Source organism: Gymnoscopelus microlampas, assembly GCF_963454915.1.
Source record: "Gymnoscopelus microlampas genome assembly, chromosome: 2".
Classification (NCBI taxonomy): domain Eukaryota; kingdom Metazoa; phylum Chordata; class Actinopteri; order Myctophiformes; family Myctophidae; genus Gymnoscopelus; species Gymnoscopelus microlampas.
The window spans coordinates 32,701,736-32,728,079 of NC_139939.1; the positions used below are offsets into that span (position 1 = coordinate 32,701,736).

Consider the following 26,344-nt stretch of genomic DNA (forward strand, 5'->3'; position numbering starts at 1 on the left):
CATTTTCAGCAGAATTTGTGGCTTCTCTCACCAGAGATTAAAGACATTTACTCCATTGCACTCTTTCCTAGAGTTAATGTACTGCCCTTCATTCTTAGCAGTTCACCCATGTGGGCCAATCAATATCCATCTCTGTCTTTCTGTTACCAAAAATAGCTTTTCTATTTCTGATGTTGAGAGATGACTCATTCACAGCCAGTCTCCTCTCTCATCATCACCCCGCCCTATCACTAAGTCACTGTAGTCTACCATTACAGCTCCAGTAACTATAGAAGATGCATTGTAGTAGTATTTGCAACCGGAATTTTCAAGTATTTATTGAAAAGAAAGAAGGAAACAAACAGAAATTCTGAGAGTGTTACAGAATAGAACATTTTACAGTTTGTGGACATTTCAACTCAAGATGTATTGTACCATAGACCCTTTTCCCACATAATAATGGTACTGTATTTGCTTGCAAAGAGCAAAGATTTATCTTCTTGTCTCCTGTCTCTCCAACCTGAATATGAATTGTCGCTGCTACAGCCTCTATACTATAGTATAGGGAATGTGTCTCATGACACAAAACATGTAATTCACTTTCTATGCAGAAAGTCCAATCGCTGTTCTTATCACAGAAGCATAACAAAACCGTTGAGTGCAACATATTTGTGTACTTTCTAGCATTGAGCTCCCTTTGGTAAAATGTGATACCAAACCACGTAGAACAGTTGTTTAAAGTAATCACTGGAGTGGAGACAATAATGTCTTTATGTATTTAATTAGTCTTGTATTTTTGCTGTATTTACCCAATTCCACTTGCAGTGAGGCTTGCCATACATGCTCAGACGCCCCTTCCTCTTAGATTTACATTAGATTTAAATCTACCTGCATGTTACGTTAAGCAAATTGCTAATGCTTATTTAGTGCATTATAAGATTCACCTCCCCAGTATTGTAATTTGGTGTTATAGTAGCTACAGTACATATAATACTATATCACTATGATTTATGCAATAAGATAGCATACAATGTTGAGGGTTTATATGTTATTTTATGTTACATGAGTGAGTGACACCCACAGCCACAACACCAGAGGGAGCATGGGAAAATTCTCATTCTACTACTCTGCCTGAAAAAACATCTATCAGAAGGTCACAAGGGGAGCTAGTTTTATTTCCCTTCTAAAGGAGGTGTCTGACACTAACCTCGCGTCACCAGTCTAGTCTGACACTACCGCCATTTTTAGCGGCGCTAGCCGCTATACCTTTAGGTATAGAGCGGATCCTGCTCTATACCTGACTTTGTCCGTGTTCACCGTCAACGCTCTGATTGGTCAGACCCGTCAACGTTCTGATTGGTCAGACCCGTCAACGTTCTGATTGGTCAGACCCGTCATTTTTAGCGGCGCTAGCCGCTCTATACCTTTAGGTATAGAGATCCTGCTCTATACCTGACTTTGTCCGTGTTCACCGTCAACGTTCTGATTGGTCAGACCCGTCAACGTTCTGATTGGTCAGACCCGTCATTTTTAGCGGCGCTAGCCGCTCTATACCTTTAGGTATAGAGATCCTGCTCTATACCTGACTTTGTCCGTGTTCACCGTCAACGTTCTGATTGGTCAGACCCGTCAACGTTCTGATTGGTCAGACCCGTCATTTTTAGCGGCGCTAGCCGCTCTATACCTAGAGCGGATCCTGCTCTATACCTGACTTTGTCCGTGTTCACCGTCAACGTTCTGATTGGTCAGACCCGTCAACGTTCAGATTGGTCAGACCCGTCAACAAAGTGATTGGTCAAGCTTCACATGACACGTGGCTATAAACACATTATAAACACATATCGATGACAAAATGTATCAAAGGCGCCGCTACCTTCACACAGGGTGTGATTTTTCCTTTTCTCCTTTGTATATACCTGTTAATTTTGTTGATGACATGTATTAATGTGTAATATTTGATGCTCTGTTGATGAATTGAATACATAGGACCAATGGAAACAAGTCCCTGTGACTTTTTTGTGTTATCCTTTTAGCCTAAATGTCCTATTATTACTATAATATTTATGTAAGAAAGACCTCAATTTCATTATTATTTTCCATAAAAGATGCAAAGCTATTCTATATAAAAAAATATATTTCTTTATTATTTTAAAAGTACAGTTCACAATGATGACAGCATCTGAAAATAGAAAATCTACAGTGCCATGGTCACAACATTGTGTCACAAGATAGTCTAACATAGGTACAGTAATGCCTGATCTATACTTAGTTGCACGCAAATGTCATGCAACCATGGATAAATCAGACATAAGTGATACTTCAATGACCAGTGAGTAGTACATTTGAACCAAGTTACCATTTGCTAAAAGTAGCCTATCTACCATGTTTTCCAGTGTTTCAAACTGACCTGTTCATTCAAGGACTCTAATAAAATAATATACAATGTCCTTTAAACTGACACACATGTAAAATGTATTGATCACAGATTGTATGACAAATCAATTAGCACAGTTAAATTCTATGTGAGTCCACAGTGAGGAAACATGTCTAAACAAGTAACTACAGTCATTATGGTAATAAAGACACAGGAGGGAATACATCACTTCGAATGTCGATCTGTCTCTGAGTTCGAGCCAGAAGTCGGTCCTCTTTCCAACCTCTACTGTTGGCCGACATAGCATGCTAATGCCTAATTTAATCATACGACTATCTAGCGATTGTGTCGCCTGCCGAAAATATATATTTTTATTTGTATTATTTTTGGCAAGCCATACCGTTGTACAACAAAGTTTGAATTAGGCTTAAGACTGATCTTAGGTGAGCTTAGTGTGCAGCTGCTGAGAGAAGAGTTTCTTGAGCTGAGCCACCTCCTGAGACAGAGAACTGAGCTGGGATTTGAGGCTGTCATTCTCCATTGTGTACTTGGACTCTGCAGAGATCTGAGCAGGCGAGGAGCCGTGAGATCCAGAGGAAGGACACCGGTACTGCTGCTCAGTCCCACCACGGGCCTCCTCCCTAGGCCAAGGAGCCTGACTATCGACCTTACCCTCCCATACAGCCTGCTGGTGGTTCCTCTGTTGGATGTGGGGTCCTACTGTGGCTACAGGTAAACAAGTATGTCTGTTGTCAGAGAAGAGGGATCCCTCCCCTCCATCAATGCCTTTAAAGCGCAGCTTATGTGGGAGGCTCTTCAAGCCCTCTGCTGAATCTTGCCTTCTGATGCAATGTCCCTCATTAGCCTCCGGGGCGCAGGGCTGAGAGTCATACCCTTGTTGTTGTTGTTCTTCCACCACCACCGCTCGTGGGGATGGACGGTTGTGATCACTTGGTCCGTCATTGAAAAACACAGGGCTGTCTACATTTGAGCTCCCTGAGGTGGATAAGCCAGTAGTGTCTTCCGATGTGCTCCCTGCACTACGACCTGATGGCACCCCAGCTCCCCTCGGCCCGTACATGGCACCCTGCTGTGGAGGGTAGGGCTGAATGTGGTGCGTGCTGGAGCAGGAAGGAGTGTTGGTGAATGAAGAGACATCACTGTGAAGCTGGCAGTAGCGGGTGGCAGTGGTTGCTGGTTGGGTGCAGGGAGGCAAAGAGAGCGGTAGAATGCTGATGTCAGAGGTATCCTTGACCAGGCCAAAGCGGAACTTGAGGGCCAACAGTTCGGCCCTCAGTTGGGCATTCTCTTCTAGTAGGCCCAGGACACGCGTCTCCAGCACCACGTCATTGGCCCGCCGCTTCTCCCGCGACCGCTTGGCTGCCTCATTGTTCTTGCGCCGCTTGTCCCAGTACCCATCGTCTTTCTTCTCATTAGGGATGAACTCGCGTTTGCGGCGTGCAATGTTGCCATTGTCGTCATCACTATTGCTGCTGTTACCGCCTGTGTTGCTAACCAGGCTGTTGCTACGTTTGAATGTGGAGGCGCGGCCCAGTAGGGTTCGGGCCATGGAAACAGCCTCATCGGTGAAGGACATGGACCTGCCTCTAGGCCTGGCCTCTGATCCCTCCACATCTAACTGTGGGGGCATGGAGAGATCCTGCAGGACAGTACCCATGGTGTGCTCTTTCACGTTCAAACACCCCAGACTGGGCACTGCCACTGCCAAACTCATGCAAAGAGTTTCTGGTGTGTGAGGGGGTCACAGGAGGACTGGAGCTATAGATGATCTGTATCGAAGTGGCACCTCCTAGTGGTCACAGGAAATAAAAACGAGAGGTTTGTTATAAGTTCTTAGCTGTGGGAAAGAGATAATTTACCAATTTAATATGGGGAAAGAGACTGTCAATACTGCTGGGGGGGAAAAGACTCAAAAGAGTAAGTGCGAGCACAACAACACTACAGCGGTTTGATTTAAATGGCATGGCTTTCAATAGGGTAGGCTACTAGCTACAGCTACTCTTTATTTTCTTTCTGTACATTTTTCTTTTTGATTACTACACGTTTATATGTTTTTGCATGTATATTTGTATGCCTTGTGTTTTGATTAATTGAATACACAGGACCCCAATGGAAACAAGCCATAGTGCTTTCTTGGGTTTTAATCCAGACCTTGTATAGAACTGTACTTCCTGTGCTTTTTTAGCAAACTGTTAATAAAGTATTCAATCAATCAATCAATCAATCAATCAATCAATCAATCAATCAATCAATCAATCAATCAATACAGCTTACATGTCTTTATTAGGCTATTTTGATAGGCTATTTAGAAAGCATTCTGACCAACTTTCTTTCTAACTTTTTTGTCAAATTATTTAATTATTTAATTATATCTTATATTTGAAATTATTTCAACAACACTTATCAATCATGTTTTGTAGTAGTAATACCCCCCCCCCCCCCCCCCCCCCCCCCACACACACACACACACACACACTGTCACAACTGTTTATTAACAAGCTATCCTAGTCTATAATCACACTTCTTCTTGCTTTTATTGCCAAAACGCCCACTGTAAGCATTGAGCAATAAAGGCAATACTTTTGCATTTCTCAATTATAAAACATTCACACTTAAGCCACTGCCATTCAACATCGAAATTATTATTTAATAATAATAATAATAATAATAATAATAATAATAATAACAATAATAATAATAATAATAATAATAATAATAATAATAACAATAATAAAATAACAGAAATTGCACTGAATCCACACTGTAAGTGACAGGTGGCAATAAATCATTGCCATTGACAAACTGCCTACAATACAGTATGTAGGCTACAGTTCTTACCCGGAGATGCAAAATGGACTCGTTCCTTTAGCCCTCGTTCTGCTCAAAAAAATCAATAATGAGAGTCGCAGCCAGCGAGGCAGTAAGTAGTGCTGCAGCGTGTCTGTACTTCACCTCGTCTCTGCTGCTATAAACGACTCCCGCCGCAACTTATTAGTTTCTTCACATCGGTTCAGCTGGGGTCGGATCATCACCCCGTTTGAACCCGGCGCGGCCCTGGAGGCTGGAGGTGGCAGAAAACCTCCTCCACCCCCGCGATTTAATGCGCCATCCTGTTAACAGGAAGCCTATCCGCTTTGAGCTGGTGGGAGGGTGACGATGATTCTTTTTCACCTCATTGTATCTTCTTTCTCTAGCCTTGGATCAACTATCATAGATGTGTTTTATCGAGTCTGGCTTTTACTTCCGTATCTACGATAGTCTTGGCTAGCATCCCCCAGTGCGCCCTGCACTTTCACCAGTAAAAAAGCCCATACTTCTACGTACAAAAAATATATATAATGTGCTTACCCGGTTGCCCCAAATGTTAGCTCACGCTTCGGAGTCTTTGTGCACTGTATTAGTCCGTATTTTTCAATAAAGAAGTGTTTTAATCCCGTCTGTGTTGGATTCTGTCGGAAGTTCCCTGTATTCCTCAATGGGCGGTGATGACGGGACACATCCGGTGAAAGCCGGTATTACACTCAATGTAAACAAGAAGTAAACGAGGGGGGGGGGATGGTGTTTGGCCACAGACGGGATTAAAACACTTCTTTATTGAAACATTTGGACTAATACAGTGCACAAAGACTCCGAAGCGTGAGTTAACATTTGGAGAAACCGGGTAAGCACCTTATGTATATTTTTTTGTACATGTACAGAGAAGTACGAGCTTTACTGGTGAAAGAACAGGACGCACTGGTGGGTGCTAGCCATGACTAAACATGTCAAAATCGATAAATACATCTAGCTCACATGTAGGCCTATTTGTGGTAAACATTAACTGCTTCCTTAAAATTGCAGAGAACTCAACCGGCCATGTAAAATTGATAATGATAAATAAATAGAAATCCTATATTTATTTAATGTTGTTGAAACACTGTATGTGTTTTTAGGCCTATACTCTTCCGCATCCTGATCTGCATGTTTTTGTAGTTGTAAAGAATTTTGAAAGAGGTACATAACTTCAATGATACAGTAGAGTAGACCCAGACCCTCAAGGACATCAGTGTGCGCTGTTAATTTAACTAACACTCAGGAATTCTCACAATACAATACAATCATACAACACCATATAAATAATTTCAGGTGAATGTTCAGAAGTAGCAGGAGACACATCATCACAAATGTGTTGCACTTAACTGCAACACCTCTCTCTCTCTCTCTCTCTCTCTCTCTCTCTCTCTCTCCCCCCCCCCCCTCCCCTCTCTCTCGCTCTCTCTCTCTCTCTCTCTCTCTCTCTCTCTCTCTCTCTCTCTCGCTCTCTCTCTCTCTCTCTCTCTCTCTCTCTCTCTCTCTCTCTCTCTCTCCATGTCCCTTCTATTTGCCTTGAGGAAGAAAAATATATATAAGCCCATCCAGTTTGTGGCCAAAAGGATTACCCTGTTGGCCAGGATTCCTCTGTGTTCTGCCAATATAGTCTTAGACAAACAAAGCTATGCTGACCCTATAAGCCTTTCTGTAGTTACAGCTAGTCAGGTGTAAACCACTGTGAAGTCTGGACACCACCCATAAGTCATGCATGTAAATGTTTTCATTCTGTGTGTGTGTGTGTGTGTGTGTGTGTGTGTGTGTGTGTGTGTGTGTGTGTGTGTGTGTGTGTGTGTGTGTGTGTGTGTGTGCGTGCGCGCGCGTGCGCGTGCGCGTGCGCGTGCGCGTGCGTGCGCGTGCGTGTGTGTGTGTGTGTGTGTGCGTGTGTGCGTGCGTGTGTACTTGTGTGCGTGTGTGTGTGTGCGTGCGTGCATCTCGTGTGTTCTATGCCAGGTCAGGTCCACTTCACAAAAGGCCCATTTCACTTGCGTTCATCATCTCATGCACAGTATGCCCCAAAGTGTGAACTAAAGCTACAGATTCTATTGATAGGCTTTGGAATGGGTTCATTGGTCAAAATGCTCAGGGCTTATCAATTAATCTATCATTCATCAATCATCTTTTATTATCATTCAGATTTATAACTGAGCACATGTCTGTTTAGATTGTTTATAGGTTCTCTGGTTTAAAATGTTGCTACTGTCCACCGGTAATGAGTGTAAACTAGACGCGTCGCAATTCTGGGAAATTGCAAAGTGTGGTTGCGCCGACGCTGGTCGCGGCTGCCGGGACTCGAGGAATACGCCTGGAGGAATACTCTCGGAGGCCGTGCGACGTGCTATTCGAATTCGGTGCCGATCGAATCCCGCGTTTGTGATACGTGCCGTTTTGATTTTAGGAAATAGGCCCCTCCCACTAAAGAAATAGGCCCCTCCCATAAATGTAACATGGCAATCGTATTGTCACCTCACTCCTGAGATCACTTGCGTTTCTTTTTGAGAGAACTGATCCCCCCAAAAATCATGTTTTTGCATCAAACGGTTACATTTTGCGCATTTGTGGCGCCCCCTATGGATCAAAGTGGAAATGCTTTTGGGTATTTGTTGAGTAAACCACCCTCGACATGTGATTTAAATTTGGGATTGACCGGACGTTTCGTTCGTGATTTTTGGCATTTTTGGTAAAACGGGCCCCTCCCACTAACTTTGGAAGCCAATTACGGACGAACCGTGAGGACTATCAAAATGCCGTTTGGATATCGTCGGTGTCCAGCCAGGACCAGCTAACTCCATTTTCAGTTTTTTTTTTTTTTTTCATAAATCAAGGCTATTGAACACCCTTTAGGTCTGTGTAAAATATCAAAACATTTGAACCAATGAAAAGTATTAAAAAGCGCCTCTGACGAAAACTCCCAACTCCATTGGATCCTCAAACTGTCCGTCAAAAACAAACAACTCCCCCCTCTCCTCTACAGCGCTGCTTTTCAACAGCATGAGTAGAGCGCGGTGCGCAGTGAACGAGGAGGAGGACCACGTAAACAAGCTCCCCGTAGTCTGTTAAAACTATGCAGTGTACCTGTTTATCAAACTTAGCACTGACGCTAATGTTATGAAAACAAGTAATTATATTTCTAAAATCTATTAAGTGTTTAATGAGGAGAGCAATGTGACAAGAAGAAAGGCGTTCATAGCATTTCTGTCGCGCTATTCTACTACCTCTTTGCAGAAGTTATTGTAATATTTAAAGTCCTGTTTATTATTGTGGGCCTATATAATAAGTGGCATGAAGCATCAGGGCATTAATTCACACGTTGTTGTGATGCATTGTGAGCTTGGAGATCCATTGTTAGCTTCTGAGAATTTGTACCCTTTTGAAACCTCTCCCTCAGCAGCGAGTGGAGCTATTGTTGTTTGGACACCTAACTCCACTTCAGCTTGATTTCTGCTCGTCTGAAACTGCTAACTCCACTTGCGCTGGGTAAAGTGTTGATTTACCCGCGATTTGGTTAAAGTGTTGATAATATAATGACACATGCAAGTATCTGACAATATATAAAGTCACTATACCAACTTTGATGAGGCAGTATTGCTTTGTTTTAAAAATATAAGGTTTTCTTCATTTCCTGAAAAACGTATATTTTGTTTTTGCGTTTCCTGAACAATGAGCGTTTTGGAGTTAGCAGTTTCTGGCTGGACAGCAGAGATATGTTCTTCGCAAAAAGAAAATTCAAAATGGCGGAAAATCTATCCAGACAGAAATGGGCGTGGCCTATATGGGGAGTTGCGTCATGGCCCAAGGAATCTTGGGGTAATAACAATGATATCCCATGAACGTGCACAAGAACAGAGAGATGGACTTGCTTCTGGCCTTAAATCTGAAACAGTAGCAAGATGTCGTATCATGTGGTCAGAGTACATCGTTACTAAGTCACGCAGAACACATGAACAATGGCAGACTGTATCGCGAATAGATGTTCATACTTCACATACATAAATCAAACTTTAGTTCATGAAAAGTTCAGACCGAGATCTCTGTTAAGAATTACTTATATAAAAGGTTAATGGAAAATTCCCTATCAGAACAAGAACTGGAGAGTGAACAAATGTAACCAAAGTCTAGTTGGTTGGGTTCATTTGGATCCATTTGTACACTCTCTGAGTTAGGCTAAATGAACACTCAGGATTTTACATTATAATATTTCACTGTCTTCATTTGGGGAACAAAAGGCATAAGCATGCATTATTACTATTAATATACTGTATCCAATTAAAAAAGGAAATTGTGGTGAAGTGGTATAGGCTACTAAATCTGTCAACATTACTGTACCCCTTAAATACCCTGTTATGTACAACCCCTTTATTCTTACACTTCATGTTGTTCTATTTCCCCCTGTAATGACATTATTATACCCTATATTTAGTCCGCCCTTAATTACAAAATAATTCCACCATACTTGGTGGTACTAATCTAGCGTTTATGAAGGCAGTCACTTCGAATAAGGAAAAGTAGCACTCAGTGAAATCCATTTTAATGCTACATTACATTAACACTCCAGGTTTTACTGTGCGTGCTCGCGATCGTACGCGCGCGCGCACGCGCACGCGCACACGCACACGCACACACACACACACACACACACACACACACACACACACACACACACACACACACACACACACATCCCCAAGCCATGTTTGATTATAAAGCAGTTCTGCTGCATTCTTTGCACCAACATACACTCAGGCTTTAGTGTACCTTTCTTTTTCAAGGTTGGTTTTAGTTGTTTACAGTTGGGTGAGCTCTTTGAATCAAGACACATTTTTAGCAATGGACAAGCCTTGTGCAGTTATATAAACATATAAGTCCAGAGAGAGAGAGGGAGAGATAGTCTCTTGCATTTTGTTCAGCAGGGTGCATGGAAATGGGAGTTGTTACATAATAACCCCCCACCCTTTCTCCGGATGCCACTGCCCACGTGAGAACTGTGCTGTGCTAGAGGTTCAGGTCGGATAAGGTTACACAGAATAAAGAACATTGTTTCACTAGACACTGACACATTCTGTCACACAAACATATGCCATGTGCATGATGCTTTTATTGAAAGCGCATTACAGCCCTGTACCAACATTTTCTTGCGAATTGGCAATTTAGTATACTAAATAAACAGCAGTATATTGTGCGTTTTTAAACTTAGAAGCATGGTAAGTTGATTGTTTTGTTTTTTATCTGCAAGCAACAACCCTATTACCACCACAACAAACACAAAATAAAAACAGAAAACATCACTTCAGCATACAACAAAAGTTACATTCCCTACTGGTGTTCAGTCCAGTTCTCTAGTCATGTAATCTTTCCTGTAATCTTTTCCTGCCTACTATATCTTCAAAATAGAGGGTGCGAGCACGACTCCAACTCTTTTCTTTTTTCTAAAATTTGTATCCCACGATTTTGTAACCCTATTTTTTACACCCAGTGCCAATTGTCTATGTAATCCTGGGCACTACCTTCCCTCTGCCAACCTAGGGAGGCCAGGGCCGAGCTCATGCCCCCTTCAATGCATGAGAGCAAACTGACCTTTTTGTCACCTGACAAGGGAGAGTTTCCCTGGTTGGACGTAGCGCGTGGAAGGAACACGTTATTCCAACCAGTTCCTTTCCCCTCCATCAGGTGACCCGGCTGGCCAGGGGGAGGCAGTAAAGTGACCAGGATTACTGCATGTTTTTTGTGAGGGTACCTACCCTAGGTAGTGGAGAAGCTTAACCCCATTTTTTTACATTATTGAAACGAAGCGGATAAAAGCGCCAATTTTTTTATGAGGCTTCTTTAGGACCTACTGATGGATTCTAGCCTTGGGTACCAAACTTTATTTTGAAAAGTATCCATACAATTATCCATATCAATATCCATTAAAAAAAACAGGCCGATTCACTTTTTGGCCTATAACTCTTGAACCGTAGGTCATAGAATCAAAAATATATTTTCCCAGCTGGCACGCGACGTCCGTTGACGTTGATTTTTGGTTGGATTTAGGTTGTGACGTCAGCTAACCAAAATCCAACGTTGGACCAACGTCAACTTCCAACGTTGTATCAACGTATTAATTTGACGTCAATTGACGTTGATATTTGGTTGGTTTTAGGTTGTGTTGGTAACTGACCAATAACCAACGTCTATTCAACGTAATATCCCAACGTCATGTTGACGTCGAATACTGACATGCTGTTGTCGGATTCTTGACCAAACCTCAATGTCTGCCCAACGTTATTATGACAACGTCCACACAACGTTGCAGTCTAACATCATCAGACGTTGATATTTGGTTGGTTTTAGGTTGTGTTGGTAACTGACCAATAACCAACGTCTATTCAACGTAATATCCCAACGTCATGTTGACGTCGAATACTGACATGCTGTTGTCGGATTCTTGACCAAACCTCAGTGTCTGCCCAACGTTATTATGACAACGTCCACACAACGTTGCAGTCTAACATCATTAGACGTTGATATTTGGTTGGTTTTAGGTTGTGTTGGTAACTGACCAATAACCAACGTCTATTCAACGTAATATCCCAACGTCATGTTGACGTCGAATACTGACATGCTGTTGTCGGATTCTTGACCAAACCTCAATGTCTGCCCAACGTTTTTATGACAACGTCCACACAACGTTGCAGTCTAACATCATTAGACGTTGATATTTGGTTGGTTTTAGGTTGTGTTGGTAACTGACCAATAACCAACGTCTTTTCAACGTAATATCACAACGTCATGTTGACGTCGAATACTGACATGCTGTTGTCGGATTCTTGACCAAACCTCAATGTCTGCCCAACGTTATTATGACAAACGTCCACACAACGTTGCAGTCTAACATCATCAGACGTTGATATTTGGTTGGTTTTAGGTTGTGTTGGTAACTGACCAATAACCAACGTCTATTCAACGTAATATCCCAACGTCATGTTGACGTCGAATACTGACATGCTGTTGTCGGATTCTTGACCAAACCTCAATGTCTGCCCAACGTTATTATTACAACGTCCACACAACGTTGCAGTCTAACATCATCAGACGTTGATATTTGGTTGGTTTTAGGTTGTGTTGGTAACTGACCAATAACCAACGTCTATTCAACGTAATATCCCAACGTCATGTTGACGTCGAATACTGACATGCTGTTGTCGGATTCTTGACCAAACCTCAATGTCTGCCCAACGTTTTTATGACAACGTCCACACAACGTTGCAGTCTAACATCATTAGACGTTGATATTTGGTTGGTTTTAGGTTGTGTTGGTAACTGACCAATAACCAACGTCTTTTCAACGTAATATCACAACGTCATGTTGACGTCGAATACTGACATGCTGTTGTCGGATTCTTGACCAAACCTCAATGTCTGCCCAACGTTATTATGACAAACTTCCACACAACGTTGCAGTCTAACATCATCAGACGTTGATATTTGGTTGGTTTTAGGTTGTGTTGGTAACTGACCAATAACCAACGTCTATTCAACGTAATATCCCAACGTCATGTTGACGTCGAATACTGACATGCTGTTGTCGGATTCTTGACCAAACCTCAATGTCTGCCCAACGTTATTATGACAACGTCCACACAATGTTGCAGTCTAACATCATCAGACGTTGATATTTGGTTGCTTTTAGGTTGTGTTGGTAACTAACCAATAACCAACGTCTGTTCAACGTATTATCCCAACGTCATGTTGACGTCGAATACTGACATGCTGTTGTCGGATTCTTGACCAAACCTAAATGTCTGCCCAACGTTATTATGAGAACGTCCACACAACGTTGCAGTCTAACATCATCAGACGTTGATATTTGGTTGGTTTTAGGTTGTGTTGGTAACTAACCAATAACCAACGTCTGTCCAACGTATTATCTCAACGTCAGTTTGACGTTGAATACTGACATGCTGTTGTCGGATATTTGACCAAACCTCAATGTCTGCCCAATGTTATTATGATAACATCCACACAACGTTGCAGTCTAACATCATCAGACGTAGATATTTGGTTGGTTTTAGGTTGTGTTGGTAACTAACCATTAACTAACGTTTGTTCAACGTATTATCCCAACGTAAGGTTGACGTCGAATACTGACATGCTTTTGTCAGATTTTTGACCAAACCTCAGTGTCTGCCCAACGTTATTATGACAACGTCCACACAACGTTGCAGTCTAACATCATTAGACGTTGATATTTGGTTGGTTTTAGGTTGTGTTGGTAACTGACCAATAATCAACGTCTATTCAACGTATTATGCCAACGTCGTGTTGATGTAGAATACTGACATGCTATTGTCGGGTATTGTGACCAAAACCCAATGTCTGCTAAACTTCATAATGAAAAGATCTCCTCAACATTCAAACCTCATTAGATGTAGATATTTTGCTGGGTTAATGTGGCTGTTACTTAAACAAAATCCAACATAGTCTGGCTGTAGAATATGGACAATAAGTACTGAAGGTTCTGACATAGAGTAATGATCTAGCATCTGTTTAACCTGCAATAGTCCAACCAGAGCAATTGGTAGCTGTTTCATCTGTGGTTCAACTATATTCTTCCAGATGAGCTACAGGGCCACCCCATGGCCCAGAAAGGTGTTTGTGCAGTTCTATAACCCTCAGCCTTTTCCAGATAACTGAATTTGACTTTCAGACAAATACCATCAAGTTGCTCCTGGGGCACATGCCAGCATCCCACCTATAGTGAACCTGTGGCTGTATATGAGACTGATTAGCTACAGGTTTCTTTGCCAGTGTGGATTTAGAGCCAAGGCAACATGGTTAAGGCCAGTTATACCTTTTCCCTTCCGCTTTAGCAGATGTTAGTTGTCGGTGATCAGCCAGCTGCATCTTAAAGGAATGCGACCGACAGTGAGGTAGATAGACAGCCATGTCAACTCTTTATCGTCAATAATTTGCCCTTAGTTTGCTTCAGGAGACCTTCCTTAGTTCCAGAGGGCAAATTCAGTTTCAGCTTATGGCTGCTCAAATGTTTTATGTTGAGCGCTTGGGGTGGGTGGACTGTAGGGTCCACCCCTACAGTGTCTTGCTCAGGACACTTCGCCCCGTCCAGGGCCTTTGAGGCAAACCGGGGACCTTCTGATTATCTAACCAGTAACCTATGCTGCCCTAAATAATAAACCCATATGAAAAGAAATGCATCAATACATTACAATGCATAGACACCGGCCTACCTCAAAACCAGGGTCTTCCTTAGTTGTGACATATGGAGCAAGAGTGTGTGACTGTGACACCGTTTATCATCCACACCACTATGTATGTACTACTGGGTGGACGGAAGGGCGGACAGATGGACAGACAGACAGACAGACAGACAGACAGACAGACAGACAGACAGACAGACAGACAGACAGACAGACAGACAGACACTTTTTTGTTACCCTTTCAGCCTAAATGCATGACTGTACCTCATGCTGTTTACATTTCTGACTAATACAGTAATCAATCAATCACAAAAAGTAAAATAATTGTTTGCCCTGATATGTAGTGGAGTAAAATAATAAAGTATCAAAAGATAGAAACACACAAGTGAATTTAAAAAATACAATGCTAAGTACAGTACTTGAGTAAATGTACTGATTTTCACCATTGTTCATGTTTCATAGCTGTTGCAGTTCTTTATTTTTGCATTATATTAATTGCTAATCAAATAAATGATTGAGGGAAATATTTCACTTTTTGCATTAGGCCTACAGCATAATGCCATATGACACATACAATGTAAACTGACATTTAACATAATAACATTGGGCAGACATTGAGGTTTGGTCAAATATCCGACAACAGCATGTCAGTATTTGACGTCAACCTGACGTTGGGATAATACGTTGAACAGACGTTGGTTATTGATTAGTTACCAACACAACCTAAAACCAACCAAATATCTACGTCTAATGATGTTAGACTGCAACGTTGTATGGATGTTGTCATAATAATACATTTCAAACTGGATTGTCAAATGTCTCCTCAAATCACTGAGCAGTATAGCAACGTTCTGCTCTTTCATTGGACGAATCATTGGACTTGTGGGTGGGACCACAGTTGTATAACACCAGACTGGGCGGGGCAACAGTAACTGCTGCAGGAGCCTGCAGTTTGAATTTGGAGGGAGAGAAGACAGGAAGAGATACTTGTTTGTGCATGGAGATGTTTTTTTGACCATCCCAGGACTTCTAGAATCACAATCTTTTGCACAGGTGAGTTCATAATTAATTTCCTTCTAACTTGAAATGAAATATTTGACTGTTTGTTTTTAAAATAAAGTTCTACATTCTGTTTATGACCGAGTGAGGTGATTTCTTCATATTGCAAATCAGTCATGCTTTGTTGTTTTCTTTTTCTTTTCCTTTTCTTTGCATGTTTTTGAAACTGGCAGCATTGTTTGAGTAAATCCTTTGCCCAAAATGGTTACAGTACCTGCCTTTTGTGGCAAAACAGTGGGAACTAGAAAGAGGCTATACTGCATTAACTAGATGGACTGATGCCCATTGCTTTGTGTTGGTGGCTTGGTGCTGCTGAGTTAAACATTTGAATTGCAGCTTTTAAAGCTAATGTCTTATTTTAGGTGAAGTTCTGTTGTTCATGCATGATTCATGTTTTCAGTTGGGAATGTGTGTTATTGAAGGGTAAAAGCTCACATGCCTCACAGCCTGATTTTTGTGTGAGACAGTGCTGTGTAACTAAAAATCAGGCATAAGGGTTGGTTGCATTTGAATAGCCTTGTGTAGCCTTTATCATAGTTTTGATTATATTAGCTTGTAAGACATTATTTTCAGTCTAATATTGGCCAAGCCTAACAGTAAAGCCCACCTAAAAAAAATAAACATAATAGAGGAATGTAAACACTATGTTGAAGATTGATTGGTAAGTAACCAATCCCCAACGTCTGTTCAATATATCATGCTGACGTCATATTGACATAGAATACTGACATGCTGTTGTCAGGTATTGTAACCAAAAACCAACGTCTGCTTAACGTCATTATGCTGACGTTCACACAATGTCAAATTCTAACATCATTAAGCGTTGTTTTTTTGTTGGATTTAAGTTGTGTTGGTAAGTAACCAATACCCAACGTCTGTTCAACATATCATGCTAACGTCATATTAACATAGAATACTGACATGCTGTTGTCGGGTATTGTAACCAAAACCCAACATCTGCTTAACGTCGTTATGCTAACGTCCACACAATGTTAAGTTCTAACATCATTAAATGTTGATTTTTGTTGGTTTTAAGTTGTGTTGGTAAGTAACCAATGCCCAACATCTGTTCAACGTATCATGCTAACGTCAAATTGACAAAGAATACCGACATTCTGTTGTCGGGTATTGAGACCAAAGCCCAATGTCTTCTTAACGTTATGACGTTAACGTCTACACAACGTTAAATTCTAACGCCATTAGACGTTGATATTTTGTTGGTTTTAATTTGTGCTGTTAAGCAACTATAATACAACGTTTTCTCAACGTTTTTTTCATTTCTGAGGAATGTAAACACTATATTGAAGATCTATTGGTAAGCCATCTTAAGTTGAAATATTGAAGTAAGTCCTGTACAGTTGAATGGCCCAAACAGAGTGAAGAACAGTTAGTATTTTGCCATAACCGATACTTGATATACAGTAGCTGATAATGAAGTAGGTGTACTGTAGGTTTGATAGCTGTCGTTTTCGACGCTGTTCCAGCCCATATTGAATTTAAATGTCCACAGATGTTTCGGAAGGCAGAGGTAGCCTATCTAATCTATTTTTTTGTGTGTGTGTGTGTGTGTGTGTGTGTGTGCGTGTGCGTGTGCGTGTGCGTGTGCTACTTCAGCTTCCAAACACCTATGATCAAGACTTGGTGAGCCTCCACCAAGTCCGAAGTAAGTATAATATCAGGGCGTTAATTTGAGGGGTAATATGCTTTAAATTGGTTGTAATTTAAAAATATATATTGAATTAGATGATTCAGGTTTCCCACGGTAGTGACTTTCCTGGAACATTTTGAATTGAGTTATAAATTCCCACAGGGCTTTGGGCACCCTGATGATAGTTTTTTGACACAGTTAAACATAACAGGCACAGATAAACTAGTAAACATTAGTCTACAGTCAGCAGTGTAATGTAAAAGCAGTCTTATAGCGTTAATATTGAAAGGGTAGGGATGTGAAGTTTCACTCAACCAACGATTCGATATAATTCACCATACTGGGTTCACAATACAATTTCTTCTTGGGTTTTCTCTGAAGTAGTTGTGCCACGGCATGAGGCCATTGTGAGAAGTCTCTATCTTGCGTCAAGTATATTTTTCATTCATAATGTGTTGTGTATTTCTTATTTTCATGCTAGATGTGGTACATCAAGAGGTGGAAGGTCCTCTCAAGTAGAATACATCGGGTAAGTACCTCCACACTGAACTTCACTATTATTTGACAATAAAGCAACATAATTTTGATTTAAAACAAGTTTGATTTTTCACCGCTATTAAAGGCATCATATACAGTATATGAATAGTTTTGATGCGATAGCATCAATATATTCTAAAGAAGTATTTGTATAATTTATTCGTCATGTCCCTGGTGTTTAAAGACCTTAAGAGGTGTAACGATAGAATAATATCTTAGCTGTCCACTTAATATGGCATTTTCCTTCCTGTGACTTTTACCATACTCTCAGGTTGTCATGGTTGGAGACACAGGAGGTAATTCATTGGATGATGCACCCAGAAGAATGATGCCGTTCCTCATGTCACATGAATTGACACTCCAGTACAACCTTTGTTGACATCATGGCAAGAATAAGTCCCCGGGGCCTGTGTCTTTTTGACGTTGCATATGGTAAGTTAAACATTTTAATTGCCCGATGTAACTTGACCTTTCCGTTATCTTTCAAATTCAAAAAGGAGTGCTACAAAATGTTGATTATTTTTATATACGTTGGCAGTTATGCCTAAGTTCAAGAGTTTGGAATCACTGTGAAAATTAAGTAAGTACAGCCAAGACACTGATGATAATGATAAATGTAATAATAATAATAATAATAATAATAATAATAATAATAATAATAATAATAATAATAATAATAATGGTAATAGTAATAATAATAAGGGTAATAATAATAATAATAATAATAATAACTTATATTCTTCAACATTTCTGTTCATTAAATAATCCACCAAGTGCAGCAATATCTTTAAAGACCTTAGGCATTCTAGATGTCATATTCTCTAGATATCCAGGTCAAATTTCACCCCATATTTTCAGTAGAATTTGCAGTACTTTGAGACTGGTTTGTATAAAACTTCTCATGAACCTTACGGTATAGCTGTTCCCAACATAGGATTTAGATCAAGCAATTGTGATGGCCCTTCCATCAGAGACAGTACTCATATCTGCAAACTCAGTTAATTTCAAAATCATAATTTCTCACTGATTCCAAACTTTTGAACAGATATCTGTCAGTCAATAAAGATGTTTCATAATGTAAAAATCAAGTTAGAGTTATTAAAATAGCTTATTCCTGTCATTTATCTTTAGGGGAACTAAAGAACAATGCAACCCTCAACAAATTAAACAGAATGATGCAGAGAAGACTCTCCAAGTGATTTACGGGAGCTCAGTGTTATTTCTCTCTCTTTTTAACGTTTTTGCCCTTGGTGCATATGTTATAGACATGCCTCAAAGAATGCACTTCATTGTTTTTATTGATTTGTACTGTTTAGTTATTTTAAAGTTTCACAAATGGAATCATTTTCCTACAAAGGCACTTTGGGCTCTGAACCTATTCACCAAACCTGTAACTGTTTGGACAACAATATGACTTGTAATTTCTGTTTGTTTATACTACCTATTCAAATGTGCCAATTACAAGTTTAAAAAATATATAATAATGTTGTTTTATTAAACTTTGTCAAATAATATTGTCTGATATTGTATTTTCACCTTGGTAAAACTTGACACTGAAACAAGATGTAATTTGTTGTTGTTTGTCTGACGTCGTGATGATGAGATATCGACGTCAAAATGACGTCTGGAAGATGTCCTGTTCCCACCGCCCACTCAGTGGGCACAGGAGACGTTATTTTAACGTTGATATCTTGTTGTGACAAGATATCTACGTGACAAGGTAACTCTGGAGGTTGACGTCCTGCTAATGTTGGATTGACATTTTATTCTCAACTAAAATACAACGTGATTACAACGTTAGAAATATGTCATATTTTGATTGTACTCTAACGTTGAGCCAATGTTGTACTATGACGTCAACCCGATATAAATTTTCAGCTAAAATACAACTTGTCAGTTTATGACGTCAGACAAACGTTAGGTTATGACGTCAGACAAACTTTCATTTACAACTAAAATACAACTTGTATCCAACGTTGGGAGTCTAACCTTTAATCAACGTCTACATAACATCAGAGATTGACGTTAAATCAACGTTAGTTTAAGATGTCAAACCAACGTCAGTTTATGACGTCAGACAAACGTTAGGTTATGACGTCAGACAAACTTTCATTTGCAACTAAAATACAACTTGTATCCAACGTTGGGAGTCTAACCTTTAATCAACGTCTACATAACATCAGAGATTGACGTTAAATCAACGTTAGTTTAAGATGTCAAACCAACGTCAGTTTATGACGTCAGACAAACGTTAGGTTATGACGTCAGACAAACTTTCATTTACAACTAAAATACAACTTGTATCCAACGTTGGGAGTCTAACCTTTAATCAACGTCTACATAACATCAGAGATTGACGTTAAACCAACGTCAGGTTATGACGTCAGACAAACTTTCATTTACAACAAAAATACAACTGGTATCCAACGTTGGGAGTCCAACCTTTAATCAACGTCTACATAACATCAGAGATTGACGTTACATCAATGTTAGTTTAGGATGTCAAACCAACGTCAGGTTATGACGTCTAAACAACGTTGGGTTATGACGTCTAACCAACGTTGGGTTATGACGTCAGACAAACTTTCATTTACAACCAAAATCCAACGGTCATCCAACGTTGGAGTACAACGTTGGGACAACGTTGTACTGACGTCGCGTGTCAGCTGGGTTCCTGGACTCCTTGGATCACGACACAACTTCTCTTATAGGTCCTGCCCCTTTTCCGATTTCAATTAAATTAAATCCAATTTAATTTTATTAAATCCAAAATTCACACAAATCGGCACACACTGTCTTTGGTCATGTGATGTAGATGTATCAGTCCGATTTCTCATATTCCCCTCAGATTGGCTACGATTGGCTTCTAAAATTTGTACACCTGCATTTAAATGCGCTTGGCAGCCAACTCCCCTGCAATCAATTAGCTCGTCACTTCTCCTTCTCCACATGACCAAAGACACAGTGTGTGCTGATTTGTATGAGTTGGACAACATTTGTAGGAGTAATAGCAAAATGTGTGTTTTGAAAATAACGCAAAATGGCGTAAAATTTTGAAATCGGAAAAGGGGCGGGAAGTTATGGGAAGTTGCGTCATGATCCAAGGAGTTCAGGGAAAAATACTTTTTATCCTATGACCTACGGTTCAAGAGTTATAGGCCAAAAAGTGAATCGGCCTGTTTTTTTTTATGAATATTGATATGGTTAATTGTATGGATACTTTTCAAAATAAAGTTTGGTACCCAAGGCTAGAATCCATCAGTAGGTCCTAAAGAAGCCTCATAAAAAATGTGGCGCTTTTATCCGCTTCGTTTCGATTATCTTGTTAAGCTCTCCCACTAAGGGAACACGGGGAGAACATGCAAACTCCACACAGAGAGGCCCTTTCGCCAACCCCACCTAGGGTATGGGCACTGATGACGCAGAGGAGAGAACACGCCCCCAGCGCCCACAGCGTCCCCTGCGGGAATCGAACCCAGGACCTTCTAGCTGTGAGGGGACAGCGCTACCGACGACGCCACCGTACCCCCTGCCCCCCCCCCAACTCTTTTCAACAATACTCAACTTTCTTGCCGGGTGCACGGTCGGGAAAAGTAACTTTTACAATAAATCTGTAAAAGTGCCTTAAAAGGACTGTTCCGTGAGTGCTGGTATTCTCTTATTGAGATTTATTGTAAAAATTCTACTATATCTTCTCTTTACTACAAAACAGAGAAAATGGAGGTATATATAGCCTACCATCAACAAGATTATCATTTTTTCCATAACTGGGACAGAATACGGTACATGTGTGCCTTCACAAGCATTGAAATTACTTACCTTTGACCTACACCAAACCCTAACCTGACCGCTTGCTGACTTGAATCATAATCCCACTTGTTGTCCCAAGGTTTAATGCTGTAAAGGCACGTTATAGCTACAGTAATGTCTACAGTTGCTGTCAATGCAACAACTCTATATGCTGAATTATATTACAAAACATGTTACCAGAAAAAATCTATTTGCATAGGGTATCACTTCACCTGTAAAGTGGGATGCTGAGAGTCCAACCATGTTGAGTATTCTATGACAAAGTCATATTAAGTAGCACAAAATAAGCAAAACAATGATCAAGCATGGAACTATTTGGCAATGTTAAATGGTAAAAGTGTGCACAGATTTGTGCATTTTATTTTTATGTTTTACTTTTTTCATGTCACAGACCCCAAAATTGACTACTTGACCCCATTCAAATTGCATCATTCTGTTCTAGGGACGATGGTATGAAAAGATGTTTTGGTTTAAATGAAACATTCAAACATTTCATAATTGTACATGAGAAATAGATTCATAGTGGAGATATTGAAACGTATTGCTAGTCACTCGTTAAAATTAAGCTAATCATTTGGATGGGGAAAATATGACAGAAATGCGATATGCAACATGTCCTGTTCATATATATTGATCTGAATTGTATTTACGGGGCCAGAGCTCAGCTCTGGAACCGTATTGTTATTGGCAGTATTCTGTCACTTCTTCTTCTTCTTCTGCCACTTTTCGCAGTTCTGGCTGAACCGTGCAGTCGCTTTTTACGAAACTCGGCCATATGGTAGATGGTCATGAAAAACAATCAAGAAATAATTCTCACAATCTTTCGTCCAAAGGTGGCGCTATAGCACTCAATTGAAAATGGCAACTTTGAACAGGTACAACTCATGCCCTGTTTGACCTACAGCCATGAAACTTGGATACACATATGCGTCTCCTCATGCTGAACAACTTTCACACTCTGACTTTTGACCTCTGACCTTTAGATCTCCCACCATTTTGAATTATATGAAAAACAGTCATTGGCTCCTAACTTCTGCATTTTTTCACTTATGGAAAATCCGTTGGAAATTTTTGTAGGCAGTGGTCCAAAGTTCAAGTGTTAAACGTTTCGTGCAGATTGCTCAAAAATGTTAACTATTACAGTTTTATGAAAAGTATTCATCTGTGCCTAAAACATACATGCAGACTCACATTTCTTTGAAACTTTGCAGAAATGTACAGGGTCATTCCAAATATCACTGAAACCAATCTTACTCCAATTGGCCAAAAGGGGGCGCTATAGCAATTTTTTTGAAAAGGCAGACTTTAAACAGGCATAAGTCATGCCTCGTTTGGCCGAAAGTCGTGAAACTTGCTTACACATGTGCCTTGACTCATGAGGAACACACGTATCGATTTGACCATTAAGCTCCGCCCTTAGATTTTCCGCAATTTTGAGCAGTTTGAAAAAGACTTGTTTTTGCCAGTTCTGGCTTAACCGTGCATACGCTTTTTACGAAACTCGGCCATATGGTAGATGCTCATGAAAAACTACCAAAAAATAATTCTCACACTCATTCGTCAAAGGGTGGCGCTATAGCACTCAATTGAAAGTGCCAACTTTGAACAGGTACAACTCATGCCCTGTTTGACCTACAACCATGAAACTTCGATACACACATGCGTCTCTTCATGCCCGACAACTTTCGTGGTCTGACTTTTGACCTCTGACCTTTAGATCGCCCACCATTTTGAATTATATGAAAAACAGTCATTGGCTCCTAACTTCTGCATTTTTTCACTTATGGAAAATCCGTTGGAAATTTTTGTAGGCAGTGGTCCAAAGTTCAAGTGTTAAACGTTTCGTGCAGATTGCTCAAAAATCCCAGGAGGAGATAGATTTTAACTATTGCAGTTTTATGAAAATTATTCATCTGCCCCTAACACATACATGCAAGACTCACATTTCTTTGAAACGTTGCAGTAATGTAGAGAGTCATTCCAAATATCACTGAAACCAATCTCACTCCAATTGGCCAAAGGGGGGCGCTATAGCAATTTTTTGAAAATGCAAATTTTAAACAGGCAAAAGTCATGCCTCGTTTGGCCGAAAGTCGTGAAACTTGCTTACACTTGTGCCTTGACTCATGAGGAACACATCTATCGCTTTGACCAGTAAACTCCGCCCTTAGATTGTCCGCAATTTTGAGCAGTTTGAAAAACACTTAAACCCAGGATTTTTCAGCTATTTGCGTGAAACTGTATCATCTGTGTGATCTCCTTTTTCACAGTTACTTGTCTGTTGGGCCAATGGCGTCTCCCTTAAATGAATGCCTCACAATCTCAAGGTCGCCAGTTCAAGCCTCACTTGATGCAGACTTAATTTAAGTTGAATTGCAAACAACATGACTGTATCAATGAATACATGTGCAAATGGTAAAGATAACCTGAAATGCTTATTTGAGAGTACGTTTTTTCAACGTATGACATACTTCATTCTGAAAATAGCTGATCTACAATCTCACAACTTTTCATGGTTTGTGAGCTTGTAGATCGGCTACTTTCACTAGTTTTGGTTCTGAGGAGATGTACAATTTCTTCATTGGTAAATGGTTTGTGAACGAGTGATCTTAGTGTTAGTGAAACAGGGGCTTGGTTCATGAAAGAAGGCAAGAGTTTATGATCTTCAACAGACAATATCAGCCTGGACAAAGCTATAGCACTATAGGTAGTGTTGCAGCCTATTAGTCTGAAGGTTGAGAGTTCGAATCCTGTTAATGGCAGTAGGTTGAGATGTCCAATCAAACCATTATGTTTCCATCTCTCTCTCTCATCAATCTATTGTTTCCATGTCACTCTCTCTCTCTCTTCAATCTATTCCGTTTCCATGTCTCTCTCTCTCTCTATTCACTGGCCCCGTATTATCGCTGCTTGCAGCTATATTTATTTCATTGTTTTTCTTCTTCTTCTTCTTCTTCTTCTTAATATTTTAAATCTTTTAAATGATTATTTTCTTGACTTTTATGTAGCACTTTGAGATTTGTGTCAAATATAAAGTGCGTTATAGTTAACATTTATTATATGATGGGACTGTATGGACTTCTACGTGGCTGATTCTATGGCGGAATTGTCTCTCTAGTCAGTGGACTTTGGATAAGGAAGGGTATAGGCTGCATCTGCTCCTTTAAACAGATAATACATGACAAAATGATCTGGGAGCTGCTCATTAGCCTGTTATCTTATTTAATCCCGACTGTTGTGGCACAGTGGCAGACAAGCTGATTAAACAACATACACACAGTAATAGTTTAAAACAAACAGGAAATACGTGCATGTTTCCTCTGTCATCTCAACTGTCACTGTAATTGAGAATATATTATCAGTTGATGGTGTTATTGCCATGTGAGGTGTTTACGTTGATAGAATTACACGGTTTTGAAATCTGCCGGCGACTAGTGTTACAGTGTGTTACTTTGCACCCTGCTGACTATATAATGGCCATACTGTAGATTTGTTCAAAGGGTAGCACGTGTACATCCCGGGCCCTCGGTCAACTGAGGCGAGAGTGATGATAGAATACAAACACAATGCAGTGTGTGTGTGTGTGTGTGTGTGTGTGTGTGTGTGTGTGTGTGTGTGTGTGTGTGTGTGTGTGTGTGTGTGTGTGTGTGTGTGTGGAGGGGGGGGGGGGGGGGGGGTTGGCATTGGATCGCCTGTCATTGTTCTGCATTGTTGTGTGGCATAATTTTGTTTCACACACGTCCAAACCAGTTCAGAGCGGTTTACTGGCGGGTTGAATGTGTAGAGCACTGAAAAGCATGGCCTTGTGTGACACTCTGTTTATGCTCTGAGTCTGCAGTTCAAGTAAGGAGACTGCTGAGCTATTCCTCCTGTCCTCCCTCCCTCCTCTCTCCTCTCTCTTTTGATCCCTTTTCCACTTCCTCGCATACCCCCTCTAAAATCCCCACACTCTGCTGGGCTGCTGCTCTCCCTGTTGTAATCCTTATCCTTTCTTAAGACTTCGGGCAAAGTTTCACATTATGTGCGGTTGTGTAATAGCACAACACAGCGCCTGAGAAGGTGCCCAGGACTGAAAGTTAAGAGCTGAAGAAGAAAAATGGCTACAAATAAACAGACTCAAAATGTATTCTAATTCATACTTTGTTGTACGACAAAGAATGAATCAGGCTTACTTCTGCAGTATTCCTGTTTTGCAACCTCAGGGCATGTCGGATCTTCTGTGAGAGAATGTTAATGTGGTAGCCTATATACTAGGATGCCATTTATAGGCAACAGATACATGTGTTACTGGCACAACTGTGAATCAGTGTGAACAGTATCAGCGAACAGTACATGTCTTTACAAGTACATACATACTTTGATATCGCAAAGGCTGCAGGCAAAGGCTGCAGGCTTTAGCGACAAGACTAAGATCAGCATTGTCCTGAAGTAACTTAGCTTAATAATGCAGAGAATATACATTTATAGATGGAGGAGCATGACCGGTGAAATATTAAATGTATGTGTCGCGTGCGTCACAACAGTATTATTAAAGTTGGAAGGAGGTTCATTGGCTCTCAGCAGACTATCCTGACATAGATCATCTGTGACAGGATAGTCTGCTGAGTCTGCGTCTTTAAATAGACATTTTTAAAGCATTTATACAGTATAAATATCTATAATACATCTATGATACATCAATTTAAAGCATTTACATGGTGCCCGTTGGGCATTGGCCTACTCGGGAGCGATGCAGCGGATAGGGGGGAGGGGCGCACAGCGCCCCGACCCTCTAGTTTATTACATGTGCAAATTGCGTTGCTCACATAGACCGTAAAAAAAATATGGACCGTTTCGCCATTGGTTTCTACAGACCTTAAATTAAGCCTATAT

The 26,344-nt window shown here is 40.5% G+C and overlaps 2 protein-coding genes across 2 annotated transcripts in view; one reads left to right on the forward strand and one right to left on the reverse strand.

Moving 5' to 3' along the window:
- Positions 1 to 1,075: 1,075 nt before the first annotated feature.
- On the reverse strand, positions 1,076 to 5,446 carry LOC311038120 (uncharacterized protein). Its single transcript, XM_084047469.1, has 3 exons — positions 5,213 to 5,446; positions 1,861 to 4,163; positions 1,076 to 1,181 (listed from the first exon to the last, which is right to left on the reverse strand). The coding sequence occupies exon 2, from the start codon at positions 4,086 to 4,088 to the stop codon at positions 2,793 to 2,795; it is 1,296 nt and encodes a 431-aa protein (XP_083903595.1). The 5' UTR covers positions 4,089 to 4,163; positions 5,213 to 5,446; the 3' UTR covers positions 1,076 to 1,181; positions 1,861 to 2,792.
- A 501-nt stretch (positions 5,447 to 5,947) lies between these two features.
- cUnh22orf23 (chromosome Un C22orf23 homolog) overlaps positions 5,948 to 26,344 on the forward strand; it is a 44,792-nt gene continuing 24,395 nt past the window's right edge. Inside the window, exon 1 of the mRNA XM_084074223.1 lies at positions 5,948 to 6,035. The gene's annotated coding sequence lies outside the window, so the exon portion shown is untranslated. The remainder of the gene's footprint in view (positions 6,036 to 26,344) is intronic.

Bases quoted from the DNA above. Each gene is read 5' to 3' on its own strand.
- LOC311038120 (XM_084047469.1), bottom strand. From the start codon at position 4,088: ATGAGTTTGGCAGTGGCAGTGCCCAGTCTGGGGTGTTTGAACGTGAAA.